General features: G+C 36.6%; 1 protein-coding gene and 1 long non-coding RNA gene across 11 annotated transcripts in view; both read left to right on the forward strand.

The window, feature by feature from the left end:
- The window catches only part of LOC124146150 (E3 ubiquitin-protein ligase HUWE1-like), a 98,459-nt gene that overhangs the window by 4,668 nt on the left and 66,335 nt on the right, over positions 1–27,456 (forward strand). For all 9 annotated transcript variants that reach the window (XM_046516290.2, XM_046516294.2, XM_046516295.2 and 6 more), the window contains exons 3-13: positions 15,371–15,466; positions 15,882–16,001; positions 17,286–17,446; positions 18,228–18,306; positions 18,743–18,805; positions 22,334–22,408; positions 23,024–23,137; positions 23,596–23,695; positions 24,196–24,296; positions 24,802–24,863; positions 25,491–25,579. In XM_046516290.2, coding sequence (XP_046372246.1) covers positions 15,371–15,466; positions 15,882–16,001; positions 17,286–17,446; positions 18,228–18,306; positions 18,743–18,805; positions 22,334–22,408; positions 23,024–23,137; positions 23,596–23,695; positions 24,196–24,296; positions 24,802–24,863; positions 25,491–25,579 — 1,060 coding nt within the window. The remainder of the gene's footprint in view (positions 1–15,370; positions 15,467–15,881; positions 16,002–17,285; positions 17,447–18,227; positions 18,307–18,742; positions 18,806–22,333; positions 22,409–23,023; positions 23,138–23,595; positions 23,696–24,195; positions 24,297–24,801; positions 24,864–25,490; positions 25,580–27,456) is intronic.
- LOC124116257 lies at positions 1,155–5,161 on the forward strand. Of its 2 annotated transcripts, XR_007221544.1 has the most exons (4): positions 1,155–1,278; positions 3,518–3,637; positions 4,326–4,448; positions 4,905–5,161. It is a non-coding gene; the product is annotated as an uncharacterized LOC124116257 (long non-coding RNA). The 2 variants fall into 2 exon arrangements; XR_007221543.1 differs by lacking the exon at positions 1,155–1,278 and having other exon boundaries at positions 2,828–3,637.

Here is a 27,456-nt window from a genome sequence, read left to right on the forward strand (position 1 = left end):
GAGCAATCATTTAAGGTTGGAATCAATATTTTTACTTGGTGTGTGACTGTGATCAATACTTGTATCTTAAAGTGAAAAAATTGCGATCCACTAATGCATCTGTGTGTTGTCCTAGCATTAGGACTCAATTCCCTTCTGCCAACATACAGGGTGTTTTCTGGATACAAATACAATTTTTAGGAGGGGTGTGAAATTTTGTTTTTGAGGCTTAAATGATTAAATGTATAGTTTAGTAAACATAAACAGGGTTAGAAACTAACAGTTTTCGTCCACTAGTCCTTATAATGATAACATATAGCAAAACCCTTAAAAAGGGCAAATTTCTACTAGTCCTAATGATACCTTTACCATTGGGCAGTTTGGCAAGGACTATAGGCATGATAGGACTAGTGCCAATTTCTAACGCTGATAAAACCAAACAGTCAAACTTCTGTTCATACAGTGTGTCTCGCTTTTTCTTTTCCAGTAAATTTAGGCAGTAATATATGGACTTGTATATGAGTCCTTATTCACTAGAGTGCCCACTTTGATACCTATGAATTTCAAACAGTTGTAAATTTAATTCCAAGGAGAGTATCTGCAAAATCTGAACTACATTGGATACATCATGAATTTTGGAGATAGTAAACATATTTTGAGCTTTTTAAACAATGTATATAAATTAAATAAAAGAATTTTTAAATTAAAACAAGTGTGTTTTCTGAGTTCTGTTTGTTACATGTCTGTGCATACCTCCAATCTGTAGGCTGTATTCCACATTCAGTTCAATATTAATGTACGATTTTAACAGAATGTAACAGGTACCTTTGTACTTTAACAGATTTCAATAAAAAAAAAATTGAAAAAAAAAAAAAAATTAATACAAATGTACAATTAATTTGACAAGTGTCGGACGTAACAATGTCTGTCCTCGATGGGTGGTGAACAAAAACATCATTTTGTAACGAATTGTGAAACCACAGAAAGTTACTTCGGAAGCAGAATGAAAGTTGGTGATCAATGTATGTTAAACCTAAACATGAAATCAAAACAGGTTTGCAACCACAGAAAATAAATGCAAATCATAAACGTCTATAGAAAACTCTGTCCCACTGTTACGGGCGAATTGTCGATCATAATTTAACTTTTCTGATCGCTACACGTCACCTGGTTTATATTCCGTCATCGGATTTGCCAAGTTCCGGTTGGTTTCCACATGATACGAATTACATGATTGCCGAAATTTGGTCAGCAGCAGAGATGGCGCCAAAGAAGAAGGATGCTTCCACGTCTGTCTCGGTAAGTGTAAATGTTACAGGCGACCCAATGTTACGGGCGAACATTGAATTAGTCGATTTATATACGATAGTTCAAGTTTTCACCAGTTCGGCCACAAGTACTTTAGAAAAGTAATTCAAACACACAATTAAACACGACTGCTAGAGTTTGCTTCGCACTATGAATAAGAACAAGCTTTGCGCAAAGCCTCGCATAGAAAAAGTTGGACAGACTTACTTCGTTCGGGCATAACATTGAGACAGACATTTTATTGTCGGTCGTAACAAGTGGACATATTATCTGACGGTCGGACAAACTGGTAGACAGACGACTTCGGTCGGGCAAAATAGTATATATTTTTATGGACCTACCTGTAATATCATTCATTTATTTAATCTATCACATTTGACAATGTCGGAAATACGTATTCCTTTTCAATTTATCATTTTACATCGATAAATTAAAAAAGTATTCACTATTTTCCGTGATGTTATTGAAAATAAAATTATCGCACAACGGGTCCACATCGAACATGTCAAAGAGCAAAATATAGACGTTTTAAACAAATCTTTAAATATATTATACAAAGTAATAAATAAAATCAACAAAAATATATATAAAAGTAATCAAACTTACATAGATGGGTTATTATTTCCATATGTTCGTGTATCGCGTGTAATGCAAGTCAAATGACATCTCGGCTTTCATCGCCTTGAATTCTCGGCTCGGACACAATGTTTAATGCCATAATATATGCATGAAAAATCTTTGTCACAGCTCATAACCTAGCACGATGCATTCACGAAGTTCCGTATTTTTAATATATATCATGATTTCCTGCTTAAAACGTTCAGAATAATACGATTTAACGAAAATCTTTCGTCAACTTCTGAAAATTACCAAACACGAACTTGTTATCACAGCTGTAATTTGATTGGCTGCCTTAGGTCACGTGCTCAAATTTGGCTAATCGCGAACCTTGTAGCAGATTTCGGCAAGAAAGCCTCATAAGAAACCAATTTTATTCCAATGACATCGATTGTTATAACTACGGAACAAAAACCAGACCATGTTACGAGCGTGTAGATGGAGGAATAAGCTTTCCAGCGATGTGTCATATGCCATTCTTCAACGAACGTGTTATTCATACGAAGTCTCGAAAACGGGGGTATTTCTTCATGTTACTGAGCGGACAGCCGCTGTTATCGGGAAATGGGTGATGACAGAAACTATTTATAATTCTTTTTAAAATGATTTTCCAATTACGTAAACAATGAAAATAAAACAGAAATGGGTAAGTGGATTTTATGAAATCTTATATTTGCCGAAAATCGTCAAGTTTTCGCTTCCTTGGTCCTTAATCTGGATGTTAACTACGTGTTAGCTTACATTTTATTTATTTACAACAAACTTATGCATTATTTTAAATAATGTGAAAAACATAACTTTCATATTTATAAAATATAGGATTATAGGATCAGACCTTTCAATTGATGTATAACATGTAGCAGCAAATATATTTTACAAGCAGATATCTTCTTTGATGAATGTTGGCTTCATCTATCACACAAGAGTCTCTGGGAACTTGTGAGTGAGTGAGTGAGTTGGGTTTAACGCCGCTTTTAACAGTATTCCAGTTATATCGTGTCCCAGCAGTAAACACTTCTGGTTGACTGGTGTTGAAAGAGTTAATTGACTCATTTATATCTTGGAGCTACTTTAATCTTCCATGGGGCTATGTAAAACATGTTAAACATTTACATACAAGGGTTAAAACAATAAATGACATGAAAAAATGTGAACATGAATTTAGGTTAGGATGGATGACTTTTTGTAAATTAAAACCTGAGAACTGTACTGTTTCAAAGAAAATTATACCTCCATATAAAAATTACTCATTCAAAACTATATTATAGTTTTTTTAATTTGAATGCTGACATTTTTCAAAGTAGGGCCGAACAAAATTAATTGTGCGTTTCCTAGATTAGGATTTTAAGTGTGTAGGTCTACATCAAGCTTTATAAAAGTGAGTTTAAATTAAAAAAATAATGATAAAAAAATTCCCTATTCCTTAATCCTGGGAACATTTCATAAAAAATCAAAATATCTCCCCCCTCCCCTTTTCAGTTTTTTTAGCTTGGCGTAACAGAATATAAGTGTTGTCCTAGTTTGTTTATGAATAAAATATAGATCTATATGTTTATTGACAGTGCATTTTGCTTTATTGTAAATTAATGAATGTACTTATTGGTCTCATTAGAATGGTGAGAGGTGTAGGCGATGGGAGGCAGCTGAAAAAAGGTGACCAAGACTACATCGAACAGGAACGAAAGCGAAAAGCTGATTATAGGGGTCGGATGAATCCTGAACAAGTTGACAGGTAACAAACTTCAGAATTAACTTTGTGTTTTCCAATATAAAAACAAGATGGAGTTACTCCAAGTCAACAAGGGAAATATATATAGTCCGATATGTAGTAGATTAATAGATGGGTCCATTTCTCTGTTTATCAGTATGATCACATTGGACTCAACAATATACTTTTGGTTTTTAACAAAATGGAAACTCACATCCTCCAAAGGGAAGTAATTATACACAATATCATTACAAAATCTCATTTATGCTTAATAAATTAATCTTAAAAATAAAATACCACCTGGATATTAAACAAAACTTCAAATTTATATTTACTATATGGATGTGCTTCACTTTGGTAAAAGCATGGTAAATTACAATTATTACTTGTCTTGATACTTCCTAGATCACAATTAAATTCAGTTATACAGTCTATATTTTGCTTATTAGAACCACTGTGGCAAAGTGGTTAAGTCTAGAACTCAAAATCCACAGGAAATTTGGGTCTGGGTTCAAATGAAAAGTTGGCCGAGTTTGTGGCAGCCCCATCTAAAATTAACCTGGTTGTTCATGGGGCAATATTTACATTTTCAGTCTTCTGTCTTCAGTCTGCTTTCGTGAATCCTTCAATAAAATTAAACTGTGCAGCTTGCTTATGAAATCATGTTGAAGTGGCAAATACATATTATATATTATAATTTTGATTTCAACAGGTGGATGATTGGCCATGGGTGACTTTTTTCACTAAAGTGAAACAAAGATGGCTGGCAAAGGACATCCACCACACTGTCATGTTCGAAGACGTCAGAATAGCAATTGATTGGACATTATTTGAGGTAGGACATTTAATAGAACTTTATCTAACTCAAAATATTGCATCATATTTCTGACTGTTGTACTGAAAGAATTCAAGTTTTTGGTCATGAATATAATGTTGTTTAAAGGGACAGTCCCCGAAAACACTGTTTTTATGGTTAGATATGTTAGCATGTGCTGTGCATTGGAGCTGTACAACAATTTCAACAATAATCTTCATCTGCACATAGATAATAACAAAATAGCAAATTAGATTCACTATGAATGGACCGATTTTCACCAAACTTTACCATGTGTTGCACAAGTGTATCTTGCAAAAGTGAAGTGTAGCATACTAAAGTAGGTCACCTTACCTATATATTATTGACTTATTATCTTTCGATGAGGGACTATGAATTGCCTTGCCTTGTATGTTAATGTTCTTCAATTTTTAACATTTTATTGGTGATGCAATTATATATATCTTGTTGATACAGGAGATGACTAACGCCCTGTCCACCTTTAGAATGGACTACGAGATCAAGAACCAAGAGGACACCAATAACCAGTTTCTGAATAAACATAAAAAGGAGTATGGCAAAACTGATATTGGTCATTGAGATAAACAATATTCAAGATACAGGATAGCTAATGTTTAATTGCACAGTGGAAGACTTTCAAAGTTAAATTAAATTAAATTAATTTTTCTAAAATGATTTTTCATGTGGATACAAAATAGCAGCAATTGTACAGCTTTGCCTAGAAATAATTTATTGTGTCGCAGTTTTTTCCTGATTAAGTCTTGCGATAATACTTTGAATTCATCAACAATTTGAAGTGGTTTGTAAAATATTCAGTACAATGAATAATTGTCAAACAGTTACTGAATATATAAATTATAAAGGGTTATTCCTAAATGAATGTTTGAGAGGGCTGGGATGTACATTTAAAAATATTTAATGAGTGGTGGGGATATCAAGATTCCACAATCTGTTATTTTTAATATACAACTTGCATACAGCATTATAGTTTTAAAATTTGATGGGCGTGTGGGGTCCCTGAGTCTTAGAAAATATCTTCCTGCCCTGCCCTGCCCACATTAATTTCTGGAAAACCCCAAACCACATTCCAGGCTGTTGGGAATCTTGTCTACCGATAAACAATTGTACTTGGAATGAAATTATGTATTAATACAGTAATGGAATGTGTTATCACTATATATTACAACTTCATTACAATGTAATTACCCTGGTGTGTTAATTAGTAACTTAATGTAAAAATAATATCTAGAAACAAAAGAATTTTCTTCTAGAACATATTTCGGGCATACCATGAGGCACAAGCATTTTTTTTTACAAAGTAGACACATTTATAGTTGGTTGTAAAGAAGACATAATTGCATGATACTTCATGAATTTTTATGCTAAATTAGATATTATTGATATGCATATGATTTAATTCAGAAATAATGAACAGCTGTTATTTTCCGGCGATGGGACAGCCTTATTGGGTTGTTTATAATTGAAAAATATTCCATGGTTATAGACCAGTTAGAAATTATTTTGAGATACATCGTCATCACCATTGTAGAATTTGTGACTTGTCACACAGTATGATTTGGAATATGAAATAAAAGTGGTTTGCAGACTGTATTTTATCCTGTTTTGCTTTGTATGTCCTTTGTTCGTCCTGACATCACAAATGTCTGTCCTTTGTTCGTCCCGACATCACAAATGTCTGTCCTTTGTTCGTCCCGACACAAAACCCTGATTTTTATTTGTCTTGTGCTGCTTAAATAGTTGTAATTAACCTTTAATTGTTTGATTATATCTTAATGTACTTGTAATGTTTCATTCCATACTTCAGGGAACATTTAATTTTTCTTGTAAATTGCTATTTTAAAGCATCATGTCTGTCTCCGTTTGTCCCAACACTTTTTGATTTTTTTTTAACCTTGAAAGAGTTTCAAGACATTGATATATTCACATGTATTAATCCCATTTTGGGTGGCAAGTTGTACCCACTACCCGAAATGCAAATGAATTAAAACAGATTTATATGAAGAAAACTTAGGTTTTGTCTGTCCTCGTTCGTCCCAACATGTCTGCGTACCATCAGTGTTTTCATGTCAAAATTAAACAAACTGAGCCAGATATTATCTTCCCATGTCCAAAGATGAAAAAAAGAATGTTTAAACTTGTCAAAAATGCCGCCACCTTGTCTTTTCATAAATATCTAAATACTGACTCCAATGTAACACTTCAATGGGCATAAAAGTGAATAAGGACTCTCATATGTTACATTGTTCTGCCGAGGCTGCGGCCTCGAGGGATTCCCACAATGATGTTTTGATTGGTGCATAATATTTACGCTCAGTAGACATTGGGCTCATTCAGGTAGTTGGGATTATTTTGTGAAATTATAGGGGACACTAAGTGTCTTAAAAAATATTTTATATCACTCGCACAGCTGTTTCAATTATTGAATGTAAACTTCCTCTTTTTTGTGTCTCATTTTGCTCTCCGCACCTTTATTGGCTGAACGTCCCAAATGGTTGAATCAGAATCAAGCTTACACATTGTGCAATTATCCCTCCCTACGGTGTTACCTTTGGGTCCAAATAATTGATGAGCGTTATAGACGATCAGCGGTTTAACCAAGGTGGAGTTGTAGGGGGTAGATGACCAACAGCACATGCACTGCCTACCTAACACGATCTATGATGCACTTTTCAGAGTTTGAAAAAAGATTAGAATAGTAGTTCTGTATGATTCACAGTGTAAAAAAACCATTTATTGAGTGTTATGCGCTTTAAGTAAAACACATTGTATCCCGTTAGCAAATTCATTTGAACAAACAGGTATATCAAACTTTTTTCAACAAAAAATATTGTATTAAATTATATTCCCAGCTCTCCAAGGCATTGGTGTATATGCAGAGATTAAGATTACTGTGTGTAGCTTCTGGAAATAGCAATCAGCTCTACACACTTTGTCTCCCAATCTACTGGTGATTCTGTTAAAAAGTACCCAATGATACAACTTCAAAGAATTTGGATGTAATGGTCGGAAGAAATTGTATCTGAATTATTATTTTATATATAATAATAATATATTGCAATATCATGTTATTTTAGTTTCAAATTTTACAGTATATATTTGATAGTATAAGAATCAAAAGCGTATCATTTTGTTACAGCTGATTGCTATTGCAGGATATTTTTACGTATGTAACAATTTGACCAGTCACTGTAGAGAATTCCCGCACTACATGTATCACCATAGGGACTCCCCTGCGCTACTTGTATTTCGATTGCTAAAACGTTATGTTGACATAATAGTTAAATTGCCGCAAATATGACTTATAACAACTTAACAAGTCAAAGTATGGCATTTGTGACAGATGTATCAATTCTCTGGCAACTAAAGTTAGTTTAAATGTGGCAATAGCGGTAATCTGACCATGGTTACTGTAAATAATGGTGAATTGTGCGATCTACCATCACTTCACGCACAACTTCGCCGAAATTAATGTGAACAATATTGAATGAAATTTTGAATAAAATCAATAAAATAAATTACAAAAATTAGTCCAGATATACAATGAACACTTTTGATAACCAGATAGTATAATAAAGGAATTAGATTTCCTACTTCAGGATTTGATGACTGGTATTTACGGTGTTCGTACTCGTGGTGATCAGCTGACAATGTTTTTTCGAGATGGGGTGAAAACATTGTGTCAGTAAAAAAACTTGAGGTTATTAAAAATGTAAGTACATTTTGTGAGCCATGCGTTACCAAGCGCTATTACCGAGTTAGTGCTATATTGAAAGGAGCAATAACGAGGGAAACTGATAAAGAGCTGACAGCGGGAAAAATCTTCTGAGATAGATCAATTTTAATTTTCTTTTCTAAATCTAATTTATTATTTTGGAACGAGTACCTTGAAGAGACATGCTAACGTTGATCACAAACAAGCTGTTGAGACAAAATATGACATCAGACGTAGTTGCAGCAATACATAACATTACATCTGAGACAGAAGCCATGGAAAACATTTTATGTATCGCTAGCATTACCTGTGGATGTGGATTCTGCATTCGTAACCTGCATATCAGATTTTATGGGTTATTTTTATGATCTCTCAGCGTGTGGCCCCATAAGTTTTGAAAATGACCCCATGTTTTTATCCTGAAGGGGTCCCTGTCCTTGTTCAGTTTCTTGGCAGAACACTGATGTTACTTGATGTGGACTTCTTCGCGTTGGCTATATATAGTTGTAGCATGGGTTATTATTTATGCCACTACAAGTAATCAATTTGTCACCTGATCAGAGTGCATGTGACGGATTGTTGAAATGGAAACACCCTTACTCTGTTAAACCTTTTGACATTTTCTTGTTTATGTGTTTTCTTCTTTGAAATATGACATAAAATGATTAGCAGACATGGTTGAGTACCATGTTAATTTATGTTTGATATTTACCACACATTCTGTTAATTATATCATGTATATAGCTTTACAGATGTTGTGGAAAATATTGAAAAGTTCAGACGAATAGAAACTGAAAAGATTGCTGTATTTTTTGCTGTGAATGCAAACTTAGTTTATAAGGAAGGCATGCATACAAATTGTTCACTACAAGACCAGTGAAGCAAGTCCAACTAACACACTGCTCACGGTGTAACATATTCCAATTAGACCCGTGAAGATTCGAGGAAGAAAAGGTCTTCAGCAACCCATGCTTGCCGTAAGAGGCGACAAACAGGTTCGGATGGTCAGGCTCAGTGACTTGTTTGATGCATGTCATTGATCCCAGTTGCGTGGATTGATGCTCAGGATGTCAATCACTGGATTGTCTGGTTCAGATTCGATAGTTTACAGACCGCCGTCATATGGCTGGAATAGTGCTCAGGGAGGTGTTAAACAACAAGCAAACAAACAAAACATATTCCAATTAAGTTTAGCTTTTTATACCCCCGTTTAGTAAATCGGGGGTGTATAGCGTTACGCCTGTCCATCCGTTCGTCCTTCCGTCTGAGCTTTTGTACGGCCCATAACTTTTTAACCATGCACCCTAGCTTCACCAAACTTGCTACACACATTTACCACAATGAGTACTTGTGCCTTTTGCTAGTTTGAAGATTCTGAACTTTTTAATTTTTGCCGTTTCCATGAAAACATTAAGAAACTTAAACTTTTAGGGTGGGTGTTTTGTACGGCCCATACGTTTTTAACCATGCACCCTAGCTTCACCAAACGTGCTACACCTATTTACCACAATGAGTACTTGTGCCTTTTGCTAGTTTGAAGATTCTGAACTTTTTTATTTTTGCAGTTTCCATGGAATCATAGTGAAACAAAACATTTGAGGTTTTTTACGATCCATGTTTACAATATTATGTATCCTAGCTTCAGCAAACTTGCTACATTAACCACTGTGATTATTTTTTATCTTTTTTAAGATTCTGAAAGTTTTCTCTTTTGCTCTTTTTCATTCAATGTATAATAAGTATGCGTCATGCTTTGTAGTTAATTTCCAGTATCAAAGGATTCCAAGAATGTATGTTGTGCTAAGCATTGATTATCCCACACTAGATATATTTGCAAAAACATGTGTTCTTTTCAAATATAATGCATCCTCATGGGGTTACAAAAAAGGGCAGTTCCTCTGACTTAAAGCAACAGGTATATTTCATTAATTAACAAACTATTTACTATTTGTTGTTGACCAGCGGGGACAACAGGGGTATGTGAGCTGTGCTCACTTCTTTCTTGTTGAAGAATAAGTATTAGAGCTGTTACGATTCATTCGTGAATTCGGTGATTCGAACCATATCCCTTCATCAATGTTCATGAATTGAATTCGTTATTTGTGGTCACTAGAATCGAATATTTACAACAGATAATTTTACAGAGTGTTTTTGACTTGAAGTTATCTGTTATTTATCAAAGCAAGATATCCTAAATGGAATATGTACAAACCATGCAGTAGTCTGTTGTGTGGGTCATGTACAACTCCACCTCGGTTAAATGGCTGATTGTCTATAACGCTCATCAATTATTTGGACCCCAAAGGTAGCATTGTAGCAAGTGATCACTGTATTTTTCATTGAACATAATAAATAATACATCAAGTACTGACTTGTTGCATTCGTGAATAAAAATATTCGTATTCGATATCCTATATTTGTGATATGTATCGTATTCGCCTCATTGTGTATTCGTTGCAGCCCAAATAAGTGTAAAATTTGAAAGAAATTTTTGTTCCTTTTTTTGCTTATTTTCCACGCTTAATAATACTGACCAGGATTTTTGTGCAGAAATAACTGTAAACCAAAAAATCGAGAGAAAATCTGACTGTACAGACTTAGCATGTTTATATGATTCCCTGTTGGAGAGTTTGTATTCTACTCTTTCTCATCGATTTGATCAGTAGGTTAAGTTCTACTTTCAACTTTGATTAATTGAAAATGAACCCCCTTATAAATTGTTAAACATTAACAGCATGTACACAACAGGCAAAATTGAAATCAGTCATGAATTAGAATTTGATTGCTTTTGAGGTGGGAATCTGTGTTCGAGGTTATTTCACTGCCTTGTGTGCTTGGAGGATGGCAAGGGTGTGATGTGTGTTTGGCCTACTTGTTATTTGATAGTGATTAAAGAGTCAGAAGGAAATAAGGCAATCCTAGTTGTCTTTTTCTTATATGAGCATTAATCAAAAGTAGATTATTTCGATATCAAGGGAAGCTCGATTGTCACCCTTCAACCAGAAAGACTTGTGATATGGATGCATAATATGGCAATTTGCTTCCATCTTTTGGGATGACCTTGTCTACAAGGTAGCATTTGAAAATGTCTTATGGTGTGTTTATTTTTTCAATGTGCAACTCAAACTGTAGTGTAACAACCTGTAACAACATATTTTGAGTAAATCTGTTGCCATTTTTAAGTGATACAGCCCAGAATCATACACAGTAAGTCACATTTTAGAAGACACAAAATTATGTAAACATCAAACCCCCTGTGGGTTAGAATTGCTCCTCAGCAACCTAATCTCGATGAATCAGGTAGTCAGACTCAGTGATTTGGTTGATTGCATGTCATTGCAGCGGTAGAAACTAACAGTTTTTGTCCACTAGTCCTTATAATGATAACATAGTAAAACCCTTAAAAAGGGCCAATTTCTAACAGTCCTTGTGATACCTTAACTATTGCCGTATTGGGCAGTTTGGCAAGGACTTTAGGACTAGTACCAGTTTCTTATGCTGCATTGTACCATGAACATCCTGAAGGCATGACCGCCACCTGAATACAGCTGGAATATTGCTAGTGCGACTTTAGACAACAGACAAACAAAACAAATGATGGATGACAAAAGCATCAGGTTATTTGTTGTTGACCACTACAGGTGAACATTTCAGAAACAATAGGTTGCTGCTTTTTGAAGGATTGATGCCAAATGTGAATGTAGGATTTGTAAATAAAATATGAAAGTGGTTCCCAGCAGACCCAAAAATGACCATGTTGAAATAGGTGTTGCACATAACCATCATAAGATTTTTGGCAACACGTCACTTGGTTTTAGTGTTATTTACAGACCATGGCTTTTAGCAGAACAGTGTCGTTAACATTGCTTAAGTTACCTCTGTTATCATGGCTATCCGTTGAAATCATTGTTTAGATTAGAATTACATATGAAGCAAAACCAACCCACATGAAACCAGAAACTAAATCTACTCACCAAATCCTTGTTTTTATGTTTCATGTTTGAACACTTCTGTTATCTTTGGGTGATGTTGTTGGCAGATACTGTATTCGACGTAATAAACACCCAGGGCGCTCTCAAAATTAGAAATAGGGGTCTCTTATTAGAATATTATTTTGGTGAAAAAAACAGCAGGACACTACAACCTGAGACCGGATATCACAACAAAGAATATTAAATAAAGAGCTGCAACCAGACTGTCATCTGTTTTTGTTGTCGATTAGTGTATGCTCAACTTGCAAGGATGACCAGACACTATCGGTCAGCATCAGTCACCACAGGTATTTCCCCAAGGCCCCTGAAGCAGGAGAGTGATAATCCTGAAACACCAGGTCTATTTATATGGGTCTGGTGTTTCAGTAATATCACCATACTGCTTCAGGGGCCCATGGTATATCAGTATCGAGTCCCGTGCTGATTTCACAGAGTCCGCCATATTTGTTTACCTGTCAATTTCTGTCTTAATAAATGCTTAGCTAAGATAAAAAATAACCTTCATAAACACTGTATATTTATTACTGCACGTATTTCAGTGTATGTAATCTTGTTAATCTTAAATGTCAAAAAAAGGAGAAAAACGTGATATTTATCCTCTATTACTGGTATATCGTAAATTGAGGTTCAATCTTTCCATGATACGTATCACTGATAGAGTTAGGCAATGTGTAAATACTGTTTGACGTGACTGACAGACTTCCAGGCAACAAACTGTATTCTGCTTTTGGAACCTTTGAGTAGTTTGACCTGACAAATTTGTATGGTACGGGAATATTTCTAGGTTAGGTCGACATTATGGCAGGAGACAACAAGGACACACCCCAATTGACAAAGATGAATGAGGGAAGAATTCGGCCAACAGACGGTTGACATGTGTGGGCAGCTAATGAGTAAAGTGCATGAGATTCAGTTTAATGTTTGAGACATTGGACAGACTTATGCGTATATCGCCTTGCGAAAAAAATTGATGGACTTTGACTAAACACTGACGATGCGACTCTGGAACTTGTGGAAGGCTAAACGCAACCGACAGTTATATAGCAGCAACTGTTGATTAGCAAACCTAGCAACACCTACGTCCCGATAGGTTGAAATTTGTATGTAATATTTCATATGACTCATGATTACATTGTTTTGATAATCATTATCTATTAACAATGATTAGAACATAAACCTCTTTTGAAAAGGACCACTCCAAACTTTATTATATATGTTTGGTTTTATTTTTTATCAATACCGTTAAAAGTTAAGATATTACAACATGATTATGTTTTGGACCAGAAAATGATCAAAATGGTGGATATTAACCTATCATTTTAGGATTACTAAGTAGTGACAGTCCAAACATGCATAATTAATTAGGTAAATTAATGATAATTTTTCCTACTGTAGAATATGTTACATCTTTTGCAATGTAAAATACAAAGACTAATTGAAACCCAAATAAAATACCAAACATTGAATTCAAATAAAGAAAGCTCTAAAAAAATTGATGGACTTAGACTCAACACTGACGATGCGACATTATACTTTGTGACATCATTGAAACTGAATTGAAATTTGATCCTTACAATAAAATAAGTTGCAACATATGTTGAAATTTAGGGCCTTAAGTCATAAAACATCTAGTTGAAATGGGAAAATGGATGCATGACTTCCTATTGATAATAATAAAATCATTCTTACATCAAATATCTAACTGCACCTGTATATAACATGTTACTTTTGGGATAACACTTTCTCTTTAAAGTACGAATTCTAGTTAGTTTTTTTGGTTGAGTCCCATCCAGAATTTGAACCCACACTTCTCAGAGTAAGGCACCTAATCAACAACACAGAGATGGCGACCAAACCAACTCACCACCGATGCTTCCACAATTTTTGAAATAAAAATTTAGAATTATACAACATATCATGATGCGTATCTCAATATGTCCTTGTGCATTGCAAAATATTGTGATACACTGTGACCCTCCGATACCCATCCCTATATAGTATAGATTATTTTAGAATAATTACTTATTTTTAAATATGTCCTTTTCTGTAAGTGTATAAATGTATGCAATTAGTATTTTGTAATACAGTGGAATCTGTCCAAATCGGACAATCTAATTCAGATTTCGAGACTTTTTCTCTGATCCCCTCAGCTTAATTAGATTAACCCATTGTCATGAACGTGTCAATAAATAACAGTAAACACAACTTGTCGTTATCAATTGCAATGGCTGAGGGAGTGGCAATGAAAAAGTGTATCAAACTTTCCCTTGCTAAGAAAGTTGCTTTAATTGACAAATTTAATGCACTACTAAAACCGAAGCAGAAAGATGTAGCCGAAAAGTTCATGTCATAATTGGATGGAAATAGAACAGGATAACATCCGCATTTAACGAGAAGATTCGTTCTTATCAGAACATCACCAAAGCACAATAGTTTAGTTAAATGAAAAATAAGTGTAAATAGGAAGGGTTATCGTTAATTTCAATTTTCAGTCAACATAACATTTTCCAGTTGGAAAGTTAAGCATGCTGATATTGGAAAGGGTTGTCCCAACAGCTAAACACATCATTACTATATGTTAACATGTTTGATGCATGGAAACTTGTGAGATGACAAAAGAAATAAGTGTATACTACCAACTCAACATTTCGACAGAATATTTGTGAAATGTATCTGCGTTATTATGTAATTCTGTTTGGAATCTCTTTAAAAAAAGAAGAAGATTACTGTGAGGGAAACAAGACCCTTGACAATGATTTACATAATGGTCCTCCGTAGCATTCAGTCCTCTTGCTATTGTATCCAGCGGAGCGAGGGGCAGTCGGGTAGCCTAGTTGTTAAAGCGTTCACTTGTCACGTAGAAGACACGGGTTCGATTCCCGACATGGATACAATGTGTGAAGCCCATTTCTGGTGACCCCCTACGTGATATTGCTGGAATATTGCTAAAAGCGGCATAAAACCATACTCACTCACTCCAGCGGAGCGATATGAAATATTGTGACCTAAAACAGTGTACAGAACCTTAAACTATCTTATCCATAAGCAATTCTGATCGATTACTTGATTTTTGTCTACCAACAAGACATTGTGTATTAACTGATTACTCAGCATCCTCAAAACACCATTAATAAGTTCAACTCAAGTCTACCCGAAGGAAACAATTGGTTATCTTTAATTATTATTTTTCTCTACAGCCTGCCGATTGCAGAACTTTGATAGAAAAGTTGAAATCCTCGGAGGATGATCTTCTTGCTGAACTCCGAACTGTGAAAACATGGACCTTTGGAAAGGTATGTATTGCTTGCTATCACCAAAAACACGTTTTGCAAGGGGTATTATAATGTCCGTCTGTCCATGTGTCTGTGTCCATGCATCTGTGCAAGATGTTGTTTCCGGAGCAGAGCTTGAACACCGTTCAATATTCTTTCACCAAAGATGGAATAGTGATAGGTCTAGTGGTGAACTGGTGCTTTTTTATACTTTGGGATTTTTTGTTTATTTTTACATGTTTCCATGGCAACAACTTTGACATAGACTGAAAGTGGGGGTAGTGCTCGTTGCCGGAGCAGATCTTAAAAACTACTATATTTCTTCACCAACTCAATTATGTTAATTGTGCTTATAATAGAAAGATTTTATTTTTATGAAGTGTTTTATTTTTATTAATAATTTCAAGTTCTGTATGAGACCACATCTTCTTTTCAGTGTGAATTGTATCACTGGTCTGATATACTCGACCTGTTTGATGATGTATTGGAAAAGGCATGTAAGAAGGAGACTGAGAAGAAATGGACGCTTGCTTGTGATGTCTCTGGAAATGAGAAGGTTTGTGCACGTTTGATTGAAATCTTCCAGAACCCTGTGTGTTACATTAGATTGAAAAGATTATGGTTTGTTTGTGGTGTCACTAAGGAATGCTGTAGGTCATGTGGCGATGGTGCTATGTTATGGCAAGATCCAGCATTCAAGATAGTTCATAATGTGTCACTTCATGGCCAAATGATGCACACACCAGCGGTAGAAACTAACAGTTTCAGTCCACTGGTCCTTATAATGATAACATATAGCAAAACCCTTAAAAATGGCAACTTTCTACTAGTCCTTATTACTTGCCCGTGAAGAGATCACCCGTTTAATAAACATACAGCTTTATTACACATTGTGTAATACCAAAACGCGTGCTTATGTACTCTCGGAACACGTTTCACGAACAAATATTGAAAGCTCTCAACATCCCTCGGCGTATTCAACGACATTGTGTGTGGAGATGATAGATCACTGGGAGGAGCTTATGCACACTCGATGACCCCAGCAACCTTGTTGCTAGGCTGACGTCACATGGCATTGTTTCGCTGATGGAACTTGCAACAAAATTCAACAAATTACGTCATCGGGTATTGTGACGTGATTGTAAACTTTGAGGTGCAAGGCCCCGTTCCACAAGGCGATCGTACTCTAGCGCAACGACAGTCGTTAGTCTAAGTTAAATTATGTGAGTTGTGATAGCCTTAGCACTACGATAATTTTGTCGGACGAACGCCTGAATTCTAAAGGTGGACCATTGTATGATATTAAATTCATACGTTTCAACTTTTGACGTGTTTGAAGTATTATTGTGTTAAACTCAATAGGATTATGCCATGGATCGTGTAGGTGTCAGCCTATTTACACTCAACAGTATAATTCTAAAAACATTATAAATGACAAGTAATAAATAAAATACTAAACTCGCTCTCGTGTAAAACCAATTTTATGAAACTCGTGAATAGTTGTGGTATCTGACTCGCTTTCGCTCGTCAGATACCAGAACTATTCACTCGTTTCATAAAATTGGTATTACACGGGAGCTCGTTTAGTATTCTATATTTATGATACCTTTACTATTGGGCAGTTTGGCACTGACTACAGGACTAGTGCCAAGTTCTAACGCTGCACACTAACATGTGTAAACACATTATTGCAAGTAAAGCGATCTGTACCAGTGGTTATAATCCTGAAGCCTAGTTTATTCCTGGACTAGAAAAATCTCACCTTTTTGACCATGTGTACAGAGTAAAAAGTATGTGAATTGATGCCTAGAGACTGACTCAATACTGTATTCCTTTCCAGCTCAAAACCCTCCTCCTGGAGGTGTTGCGATTCACAGCTCTGCTCATTGAGCACAGCTTCTCTCGTCACCTGTACAACTCCATGGAACATCTCACCACATTGCTGGCCTCCTGTGACATGACTGTCGTGCTTGGTGTTCTAAATCTACTCTATGTATTCAGGTAAATATCAACTGGTCCCTTTAGTAGGGATTACAGGCTAGAATGTCCAGAGTACCAATGCCTGTTGTATGCACAAAGGCAACAGTAACTAGGTTTTATGAAAATCAGAAGTCTTTAGAAAGGCTATATCATCAGCCAAGTCAAACACCAGTACACTCAAAGAAAAAGCAGAAGTTTGAGTTATTTGTTTCAAAAAATTGCAATGATCTGAAAAAGACATGATAAGAGTTACTTTTGAATTTTATTGTAAGATGACAAACATGACGATCTTGTATCAATGGTATAGTTAGAATTTGGATGGCAGCCCACATTTGTGACTGATTCTAATCACTTCCTGTTAATTGCATTTGCTAGATATTGTCATGCCTCAAGCAGCAAACTTCTGAACATGTTTTATCATTTGCCATCTTGATGTTATATCTGTTAGTTTGATTTGTCAATTTACTGTCTTCCTTTCCTCTCTCCCCACCCCAATGAAACTTGGCATATGCATTTCTCATCTGCTGAAAAGGGGCCTTTTGCTAGTTACACATTTTGACATTTTTTATGTTTTCATATTTTGCAATTAATACATGTATTCTTTAAAATTTCTTCTGTTGCATGAAACCATTATCTTTCCAGGCAATAATTTTGCTATTGTTTTTTTAATTTACAAACACATTTACAATAACAACTTAAACTAACGTATTTATAAAAAACATGGAGGAGGATGACATGGTTTTAGTTTTGAAAAACACCTGGTTATTTTCTGTGATTTATTTTATTTTTCTGTTATTTTCAGCAAAAGGTCCAACTTCATAACACGTTTAAATCCAGATAAGAAACAAGCCCTGGTTGTGAGACTGACACATCTAGCTGAGGTAATTAGATAGTATTGTCCTTTGTAGAATGGGTTGCAGATTTTTTTTTACATTTTGAGACAGGTTGTTTGTTGAATAACAATAATTACTTATGATGGAGGATACATGTATTTGAATTGTACATTCCCATCATTCTCACATTAACAAAAGAACTGCAAGATGATCCAGTACATTGTGTATCTTCAGTTTCTTCCCAGTGTTTTTTACTTGTTCAACTGTGCTAAAGAAAAATGCTTAGATGGGAATAGAACTTGAAACTATTCCTGTACAAAGTAGTCATGATACTGTTTTGGAGGCAAAACAGGGAAGATGCTACACATCATGTTTTGAAAATCTACACTTTAGGCTAACAATTTGAAGCTTGTGAACATGTTCTGTCATAACCAGTAATACTAACTAATAGTTTAGTTTCATAATATATATGTCCTTATTTCAGAGTTGGGGAGGAAAGGAAAATGGATTTGGACTTGCCGAATGTTGCAAGAATTTGGCTTTGAGTGTAAGTATGATCACTGACAATTTTCTAAGATGCTACTGTAAAGAATTCTTTGTCCAAACGTACATCAGGTGGGTTTATGTGTTGGTATTTGTCTTTACATCTGCTGGCCATTATGATCTGATATAAAACTGAATTTATGAACTTATCCCATCTCACACAATGCATTTCTTCCTTCTTCTTTCGATCCTTATTTGAAAACGTACTTGAACAAAGTTTCCAGCTTCAAAAAACAATTCACTGAGCACATCACAGCATCACCATGTTCACCCCCCAAGCAAATTGGTCACGCACTGTAATCTTGTGCGATGTGAGTTTACATGACTTGATCACCTGACTACCCCTACCACATCATTCTCATCGTGGAGACATGTTTTGAATTTTACAGAATACATTTTTGTTGTTTTTGCGTAAGCTACTTCTTTCATATAAACCTTTACAGTACTATCCTGTAGAAAGATAGGGTACACAATTAATAAACGCCCGTCCTGTCTTAATTTGAAGATGTAGCTACTCAACTGCTGATCCTTATGATCACAACTGTGATTGTCCAGGCCGGTGCTATATAGACAAAGGATGTTCTCCTGCTAAGAAGCCCAAATGGTTTACTAAGCTGGCTGTCCCCTCCACCGTTCCAGTCTTGAAACCACCTCTGACGTCAACCATAGCCTCCTTGTCTCAGACAGCTTCCTCACTGACGATGTTCCCACTAAAACGGTCCAGCCGTCTGTCCCCAGTTCGCCTGTGTTGAAGCACACCACAGACTCGTCCAAGCCAGCTTCGACAGCCCCTACTGTTGACCTTCCGAGCGCTTCCAGTAGTTGGCTGCAAGTCCCTCATTGTCCCCCATGGGATGTTCCTGTCGTTACTGAACTGACCACTTCGTCTCAGGACGCAGTTGCTCCCAAGTTGACGGGTGTTGATTCCGACTTCAATTTAGTCCTCAACTGCTCTTGAGGAATGACAGAGCCGGGATCGCTCTCATGCCTCGGACAAGGATGGCCGTCCTTCCTCAAGGAGTTGCCGTTCCAGGGATCAACTATCGAGGGATAGATGCTCTTGGGATCATTCATCAAAGGATCAACATTTCAGATCTACGGTTTGCTGCTCGCAGGATCGACACTTACACGATTGACGTCGGGGGGGGGGATCAACTTTCTCCGAATTGTCGGGTCTACTGATTGACCCTGACCATCATTCGGGGGAGTATTCGAATTCAGATTTGGCAGATTGATCTTCGACTCGGTATTGCTCTCCTTCTACAAGTCATTTGATAAGTTGGCCACAAGACTTTTCCAGGGATAACCTTTAGCATAGCGAATACAGTATCGTCAACAAGGCTGGAATCAATACCCCCCAACGTCTGCATCTGTATCATCATGTGCAGTCTACCCTTTTGTGTCACCTTATCCTGACTACCACTCTTGTGCTGACTTCTATCGTTATACGCCTCTCCGGGATTAGTCCATGGATCACTGTTGACATGACGATCGTCATCAACCCTTTTTTTCACATCGAGGTTCATCTCCGGTGGACACACATTCGAATCAACATTCTCCCAGTAGATCCACCTTGCAGCCTCGCCTCCAGTTCATGGGCAACCAAGCCTGGCGGTGTCGCTCATGCAGGCCATGACTTCTGCCCTACAGATACCCTCTGCTTCTGGGTTGACATGGGGAGTGACAACTACACTCCTCCCCTCAGGGTCGACATCAACATCGAAATCAGGGCACATGTTCTGTCTTTTAATGTCATCAATGTCGCCAACTTTCTGAGACTGATTTATGCCCTGCCTTCCCAATTGTCAAGCATTCGATGGATCGGCGGTTTCAAGGTTTCATTTCAAGAATTCTGTACTATTGTCAGCCAAGAAACCAAAGCGAACAGGCTGTCCATTGTTGCTGTACTTCCCTTGTCTTTTTTGAAGACCACATCATCTACAATCACTTCACTATCGATGGAGGGCGCAGTATCCGTTTCATTCTCCACAGATTTTCCTGACTTTATGAAGACCACAGCGTTGTGTGTGTCCCCCATTCATCTGACCACCCACCATACTGTATGATCAAGACTGGTTATTCTATTGCATTGACATTTATAAAAGAATCAATGTGATCTTGTTGGACTATTGCTATAAGTTAGGTATAACTAACTCACTCATTCAGCTACGCATCGCCTGAATTGGATTGGCTGTGTCGGTTTGGAAACGTTATGACAGTCTACATTGGCATTGCCCTCCCTTACCTACTTCACGGAATTACCAGACTATCCTCGGCGTTAGTTCAATCTGTTGCTCAAGAAGATTGACATGTGTAACGATCAAGATAGACATTATCAAGGGAACATTATCAACTTGCAAATGCACTGAGCACGTCACTCATTCTACAGGGAACTGGCTGCATGTACACCATTATCTCTTCAGAACTCGGGACAATGTTTTTGTTCGTCTGCTATAGAGTTCTCTCTGTTTTGTCCCATGATTGGGGCGTGTGGTTTGCCTGCTCTAGAGCTCTTGTGATCATCACTGCTCCACAAGCTTATGCAGCCGCCAGAAAAAGGATAGCAGTCCCAGCAAGGATAGAGTTTTCAGTGCCCCGGTGGAGGGATGTTTTGCATATCACATGTCTGAACTCTTCTCTAGGTTGTAAATAATTACACACTAGGCGGAATTCCTTCAAGCATCGCTTGGCAGCTGTTCGTCCCGACCCAACACCTCTTTGTTGATGCCTTGACCGTTGGCTGGGGACCTCACTTGCACGATCTATAGATGACAGGACGTTGGCCCATCGACAAAAAGAGACTTTGGGTGAATTTTTTTTTAGAAGATGGAAACTTTGTTCAAGCATGTTTCCACATAAGGTTCAAAAGAAGAAGGAAGAAATGCATAGTGTGAGACGGGATAAGTATATAAATATAAAGGCCGGGACGATACAATATGTGTCATGATACCTTGCCAACGATCCGATACGTATCATGATACTTGCAAATGCCCTTATATGTGGTGCTTAAGCAATATTTTTAATAGCCAGGATGGCCAAATAGCTGACACACTAACGATATACAGTTGACAGTATCAAGTATGGCTCAATGAATGAAAATATTTATGTTTTTACTACTCAATTTCACTGGTAATTAGTATTTCGTGTAACATCTATTAAAGAATATATTTAAGGTAATAATTAAGGTAAAAATCGATACTTTTTACTTGTGTGATTATGATCAATATTTGTCCTGAGACGTATAAAATCAGGGTCCACTGATACATCGATGTATCTTCCCACTATTAATAAATATACAATTTAATGTAAAATTTAAGGCTATGTGTATAAATGTGCAAAGCTTTATGTAAAACTAGCGTGTAACTATTTCCATTTGTATTCTTTCAATAACCAGTCATAATTCTGGTTAAGCATTTCTTTCAACCCCATAAATAAGAAATACATTTTCTTAAGTAATGGCTTAGATGTTAGATGGCCGGATGTTAAGTATATGTTTATGAAACCTCATGCATGTGCTTTTCAATCTTTTCAGAACTTTCCACCTAGTGCAACAACTCTACATTTTGAATTCTACACAGAAAATAAAGATGAAAAATCTGGAAAAAAGGTAAGTTGGACTGCTTTTCAACTATATCCTTTTCAATATTTGAGGGTTATCAAGGCAAGTAAAATGTTGAATACATGACTATATGGAAAGACCAGCTCTCAGCTGTAATTTTGCTGAAATTTAGTTTGGCCCTGCCTGAAATGGTATGGATTCATAATGACATGCTGGATGACTTTATCTTCTGTTGATCTGATAAGCCTGTGTGCAGACTGCATTCACTTAACAATGCATTGCGTATCTCCAGTCTAAACCTTGTGGTTTTGATTGGTCGTTAACCAGTGCTAGAGTACTATGGCTATTGCGTAGTTGGAAGTAGTACTATTTGTACTTCTGATTTGTGTTAGCCATGACATTTTGTATTCTTGTAACCATTTTTTTGTCCACAGTTCCAGAAAAGGTCAATGCCTGGTGTAACCATCATTGGTTTTTGTATACCTTTGACGAAATTAATATTTATTGTTTTAACCAAATTCATTTGGTACACAAGTCATTAAATGCAGGTCAAGTTACGTGAAATTATTCAGTATTAACAAGGTGAAAGGTAAATGTTTGTAGAGCATCAACAGCAGGTTCCTGTTTGAAATGTGAAGTACTTGCAAGTTTTCTTGATTGCAGGGTGCATCAAATTCAATTCAAAGTATTCACATGGACAATGTTGACAAGGCTGCTTCTCTCCCATCAACCATCATGGAACAACTGGAGAACTACAGTATACCTGCAGATAAACAGGTCAGTCATGGTAGAGCAATGCAGTGGACTATCAAGTCCAAAAGGGGCCATATGTGCCCAGCTAAGCTGCCACAATTCGCCATGCAGAGTAGTGCTTGGTTGTAACAGAAGATGACAGTGCATGACACCTTTGTTCCCTCTCAGTAACATTGCTGCCACCTGTGTGGACACGGCTATCACAATAATCTTGAAATTTGCTTTCTAACCCCATATGTACTGACATTTATATTTTTTTGTATGTCTATGAGAATGCCAGCATGGGGAATTTTAAAAAGGTTTGCAAATAACTTAATATTTCCTTGATGAATTTATGTTTTGTTGTTTAATCAGATTGGTTCAAAATCTTTTCCCCATGCTTGTTGTGGGCGCTCCTCTCACCTGTAATACAAATGAAATAACTCTCACTCTCCTTCGTAGTTTGTGTAATTCTAATAAATACATGATTGTGTTTGTTTCAGGTTCTGCTGTACACTCACATACGCCTGGCCCATTTGTTCTCCAACTATGAGGCCAGAGTGCAGTGTGTTCAGGCCAGACTTCAAGCTATTGCTATACTTGGTTAGTATGTGAATGACCCTTGTGGAGATTCTTGGTTAGAATAGGTCCCCAGCAACCTATAATAGTCATAACAGGCAACCAAAGGGATCTGGTGGTCAGTTTCGGTGACTTGCTTTATTGCGTATTATCGTACCCCTACGGTATGGATCGTTGCTCAAATCACTTGCTTATCTGGTCCAGACTTGATTTTTTTACAGACTACCATCATAGAGCTGTAATATTGCTGACTAGTGGGCCCAGGTTCGATTTCCTACATAAGTTTCAATGTGTGGAGCCCATTTTTGGTGTCCCCTGCTGTGATATTACTGAAATATTACTAAAAGTGGCATAAAACCCAACTCACTCTTTGTTCATGGTAATAGTTTTCTCTTCTGATAAATGTATCAATTTTATCCCAAAATAAATTTGCTGTGCTGTACATTTTGGAATGATCGTTTGAACCTCTTCTAAGACTCATTTAAACTGATAATTATTAATATTACCTATATTTTTGTTTACAGTGTACTCAAATGCTATTCAAGAAAATATGAATGTGATCCTGTATCCAGGCCTCATAGAGGAGCTTGTTGATATTGTGGAACTCAAAGAACCTAACCTAGTGGTAAGTTTTATTGAAATGACTGGAACCTATTTCTATCGTAAACAAATACCCAGAATGACAAACCATATAGGTTATCCTTAACTCTTACAACACCACAGGCCCATCAAAGAGCAGAATAAAGACGCTTCAAGCAAATCTTAAAATACTAATATTTATTTTATATGAAGTAATAAATAAAATCTCCCTCCCTCCCTCCACCTCCTCTCTTCTCCTCTCCTCCTCTCTTCTCTCTTGTCCTCTTCTCTTTTCCTTCTCTTCTCTCTTCTTGTCCTCTTCTCCTCCTTTCCTCTTCCCTCTCTTGTCCTCTTTTCCTCCTCTATTCTCTTTTCTCTTCTCTTCTCTTCTCATTTCCTTCTCTCTTCTCTTTTCCTACTGTCTTCTCTTCTCCTTTCTTCTCTTTTCCTCCTTTCTTCTACTCTCTTCTCCTCTCTTGTCCTCTCCTCTCCTGCATTTGTTTAGCATTAGGTGATTGCCATGTACTAATCAGTCTCACATCTTTTTTCAGGACATCAAAGCTGCTGCTTTGAGAACATTGACATCTATCATACACCTTGAGAGAAATCCAAAGTAAGGACATTTCCATTAACTCCCAATCATGATAATTTGATAGGGAACTAATTAAAGGAGTTAAACAGATTTGGTGGTAATTGTTTGAGCAATAAGAAATGTATAAAAACTAGAATAAACTTCAGAGCCAACACTGTAAGTAAATATTCGCTTTCTGGAAGAAGCCCAAGAAACACTGCATAGAAACAGTTTAGTGAAAGCAAGTTGTGAAGGCCTGTTGTTTGACTGAAAGGAACCGCCTCCGTGGTCTAGTGGTAGAACGTCCGCCAGGAGAGCGGAAGGTCCCCTGCCACATCATACCAAAAGACCTTAAAAGATGGTACTTGTTGTTACCCTGTCTGGTGCTCGGCATTAAGGGGCTAAAACAAGGACTGGTCGGCTCGGAGTCAGTATACTGTGTCTGAGTGGGGTATTCATGTTAAACTGCGGCATGGTATCTCAGTGAGCTAGCACTATAAATCGGCATCAGTCCTGACTAGTACAAACAGCCACACACACACGTCGCTATATAAGTTCAAGAATCTTGGACGGGACGTTAAACCCAATTTCACCTCACCTCACCTCACCTCACCTCTTGACTGAAAGGATGTTTACTGTGTTGTTCAAGTTTACACACTGTCTTTGTAGGTTAAACAGTATTATAGATGCCACTGGTGCTTCATCTTACCACGGATTTCTACCTGTGCTTGTACGAACATGTATTCAACACATGATAGGTGAGTACTTTTCAATTTCTCAGTAATTTGCATTGAATGTCTGCAATTTGACATGCTTGATGTGTCATATTGATCGTTTACCAATGCTATAAAAATAAGGTCTTTTCACTTGTAGAAAGGTGCTGTAGGGCACATTTCTGTGTTAAGCCTTGACATTATACTGATGCTTGTACCGGTTACAGAAAGATAATCATGTTATGTTCATGTTGAGCAGATGTAGAATGATATTATGTTAATGAGCACTTTTTACCGTTTGAATTTTACCCTATATATGAGATGGAACAGTCTTTACAATAGACAAAAACCTAGTAGCATGTCAGGGGCCCCACATGTTTTTTCTGTTTCTAACAGATGGTGAAACTGAATAAGTATCTAATTTTGCTTTTGCTTGGCCTTTTATATGTCATTAGAAATAATGTGTATGTCAGTTTTATTGTCCCCCACTCAAACAAAGTTCCATCCATCCATCCATCCATCCATCCATCCATCCATCCATCCATCACTGCCTGTCTGTCTGTTCCTAATCATTTCATTTATGGAGGGTGTCACAGAAGCTTTCCATATTTTTCAACAAAAATAGTCAATCAAACAGATCCTGAAGTGAAGTTTAGCTATTTCCAGATTGTGGCATTTTAATTTTTCACGTTTTCCACGTTTTCCACATAGCAATTGTACTTCGTCTCAACTGGTGCCTTTTGATGATTTCGAATTTTATATTATTATTAATATTTTTAATATTTTTTAATTTTTTTTCCATGACGACAAGTTGGACTTAAACTGAAAATGAGGGTAGTGCTCGTTTCCGGAGCAGAACTCCAAAACTGTTGAATATTTCTTTTTGAGATTTGCTAGTGGTAAACTGGTGCTTTTTGATGATTTGGGATCTATATTTTTAAGATTTTATTTTATATTTGTCCATGACGATAAGTTGACTTATTATACTGAAAATAAGGCAAGTGTTCGTTTCTTGAGCAGAACTCCAAAACCGTTAAGTATTTCTAAATGAAACTTGCTGTACAGATCAGTCTAATGGTGAACTGGTGCCTTTTGATGAATTGGGATTTTAATTTTTTTTCTATTTCATGATGACAAGTTGGACCTATACTGAAAATGAGGGTAGTGCTCATTTCTGGAGCAGAACTCCAAAACTGTTGAACAACTCAAGATAAAACTTGCTATACAGATCAGTCTAGTGGTGAACTGGTGCCATTTGATGATATGGGATATTATAATCTGCAAAGTTGTTGTGTTGGTTTTACTTGGCCTTTAAAGCCTAAAGATCGATGTTTGAAATAAAGCAGCCTTTGCATTGTGTATCTTCAGTCTGTGTCCCAGTGGTTCGGATTGGTCGTTTTAACAGTGCTAGAATAATATGGTGATTGTCATAGACGGGGTAGACCTGGTGACTATTCCAGCATGCAATAACCATGACAAAAAATATTAGATATGTTCTATAAATACATGTTCATTACCTTTTCTACACACTATTTTAATCAGTTGTACATGTTATTAGTGAAGAAAAAGAAATTAATGGACATGACTGTTTCTGTTGTCAAAGTTATGACAGTTCCTCTAGTGTATGGTTTAGAAAAAAATATGTAAGATTATCACGTTGATAGCATGACCCATGCCATCAGGGTACACTGACAGTGAGCCAGGCAACCCATCGTACTATCTGATTCGGGTATTGGGATTCTTTTCTTGATCTGAATCTCCAAAGGGTTTTAAGGTCAAGTAAATGCAACAAAGGTTTCTGGCCAAATAATTTTATTATTTGTTTTGCATAACGGTATCCTATGGCAATAATAAATCTGCACCCTATGTGTCCACACCTTTCATTTCCATGCTTATTATTTCCACATTCTAAAGGGCAAGTT

This window comes from Haliotis rufescens, unplaced genomic scaffold, assembly GCF_023055435.1.
Source record: "Haliotis rufescens isolate VD_foot unplaced genomic scaffold, xgHalRufe1.0.p SCAF_16, whole genome shotgun sequence".
Classification (NCBI taxonomy): Eukaryota; Metazoa; Mollusca; class Gastropoda; order Lepetellida; family Haliotidae; genus Haliotis; species Haliotis rufescens.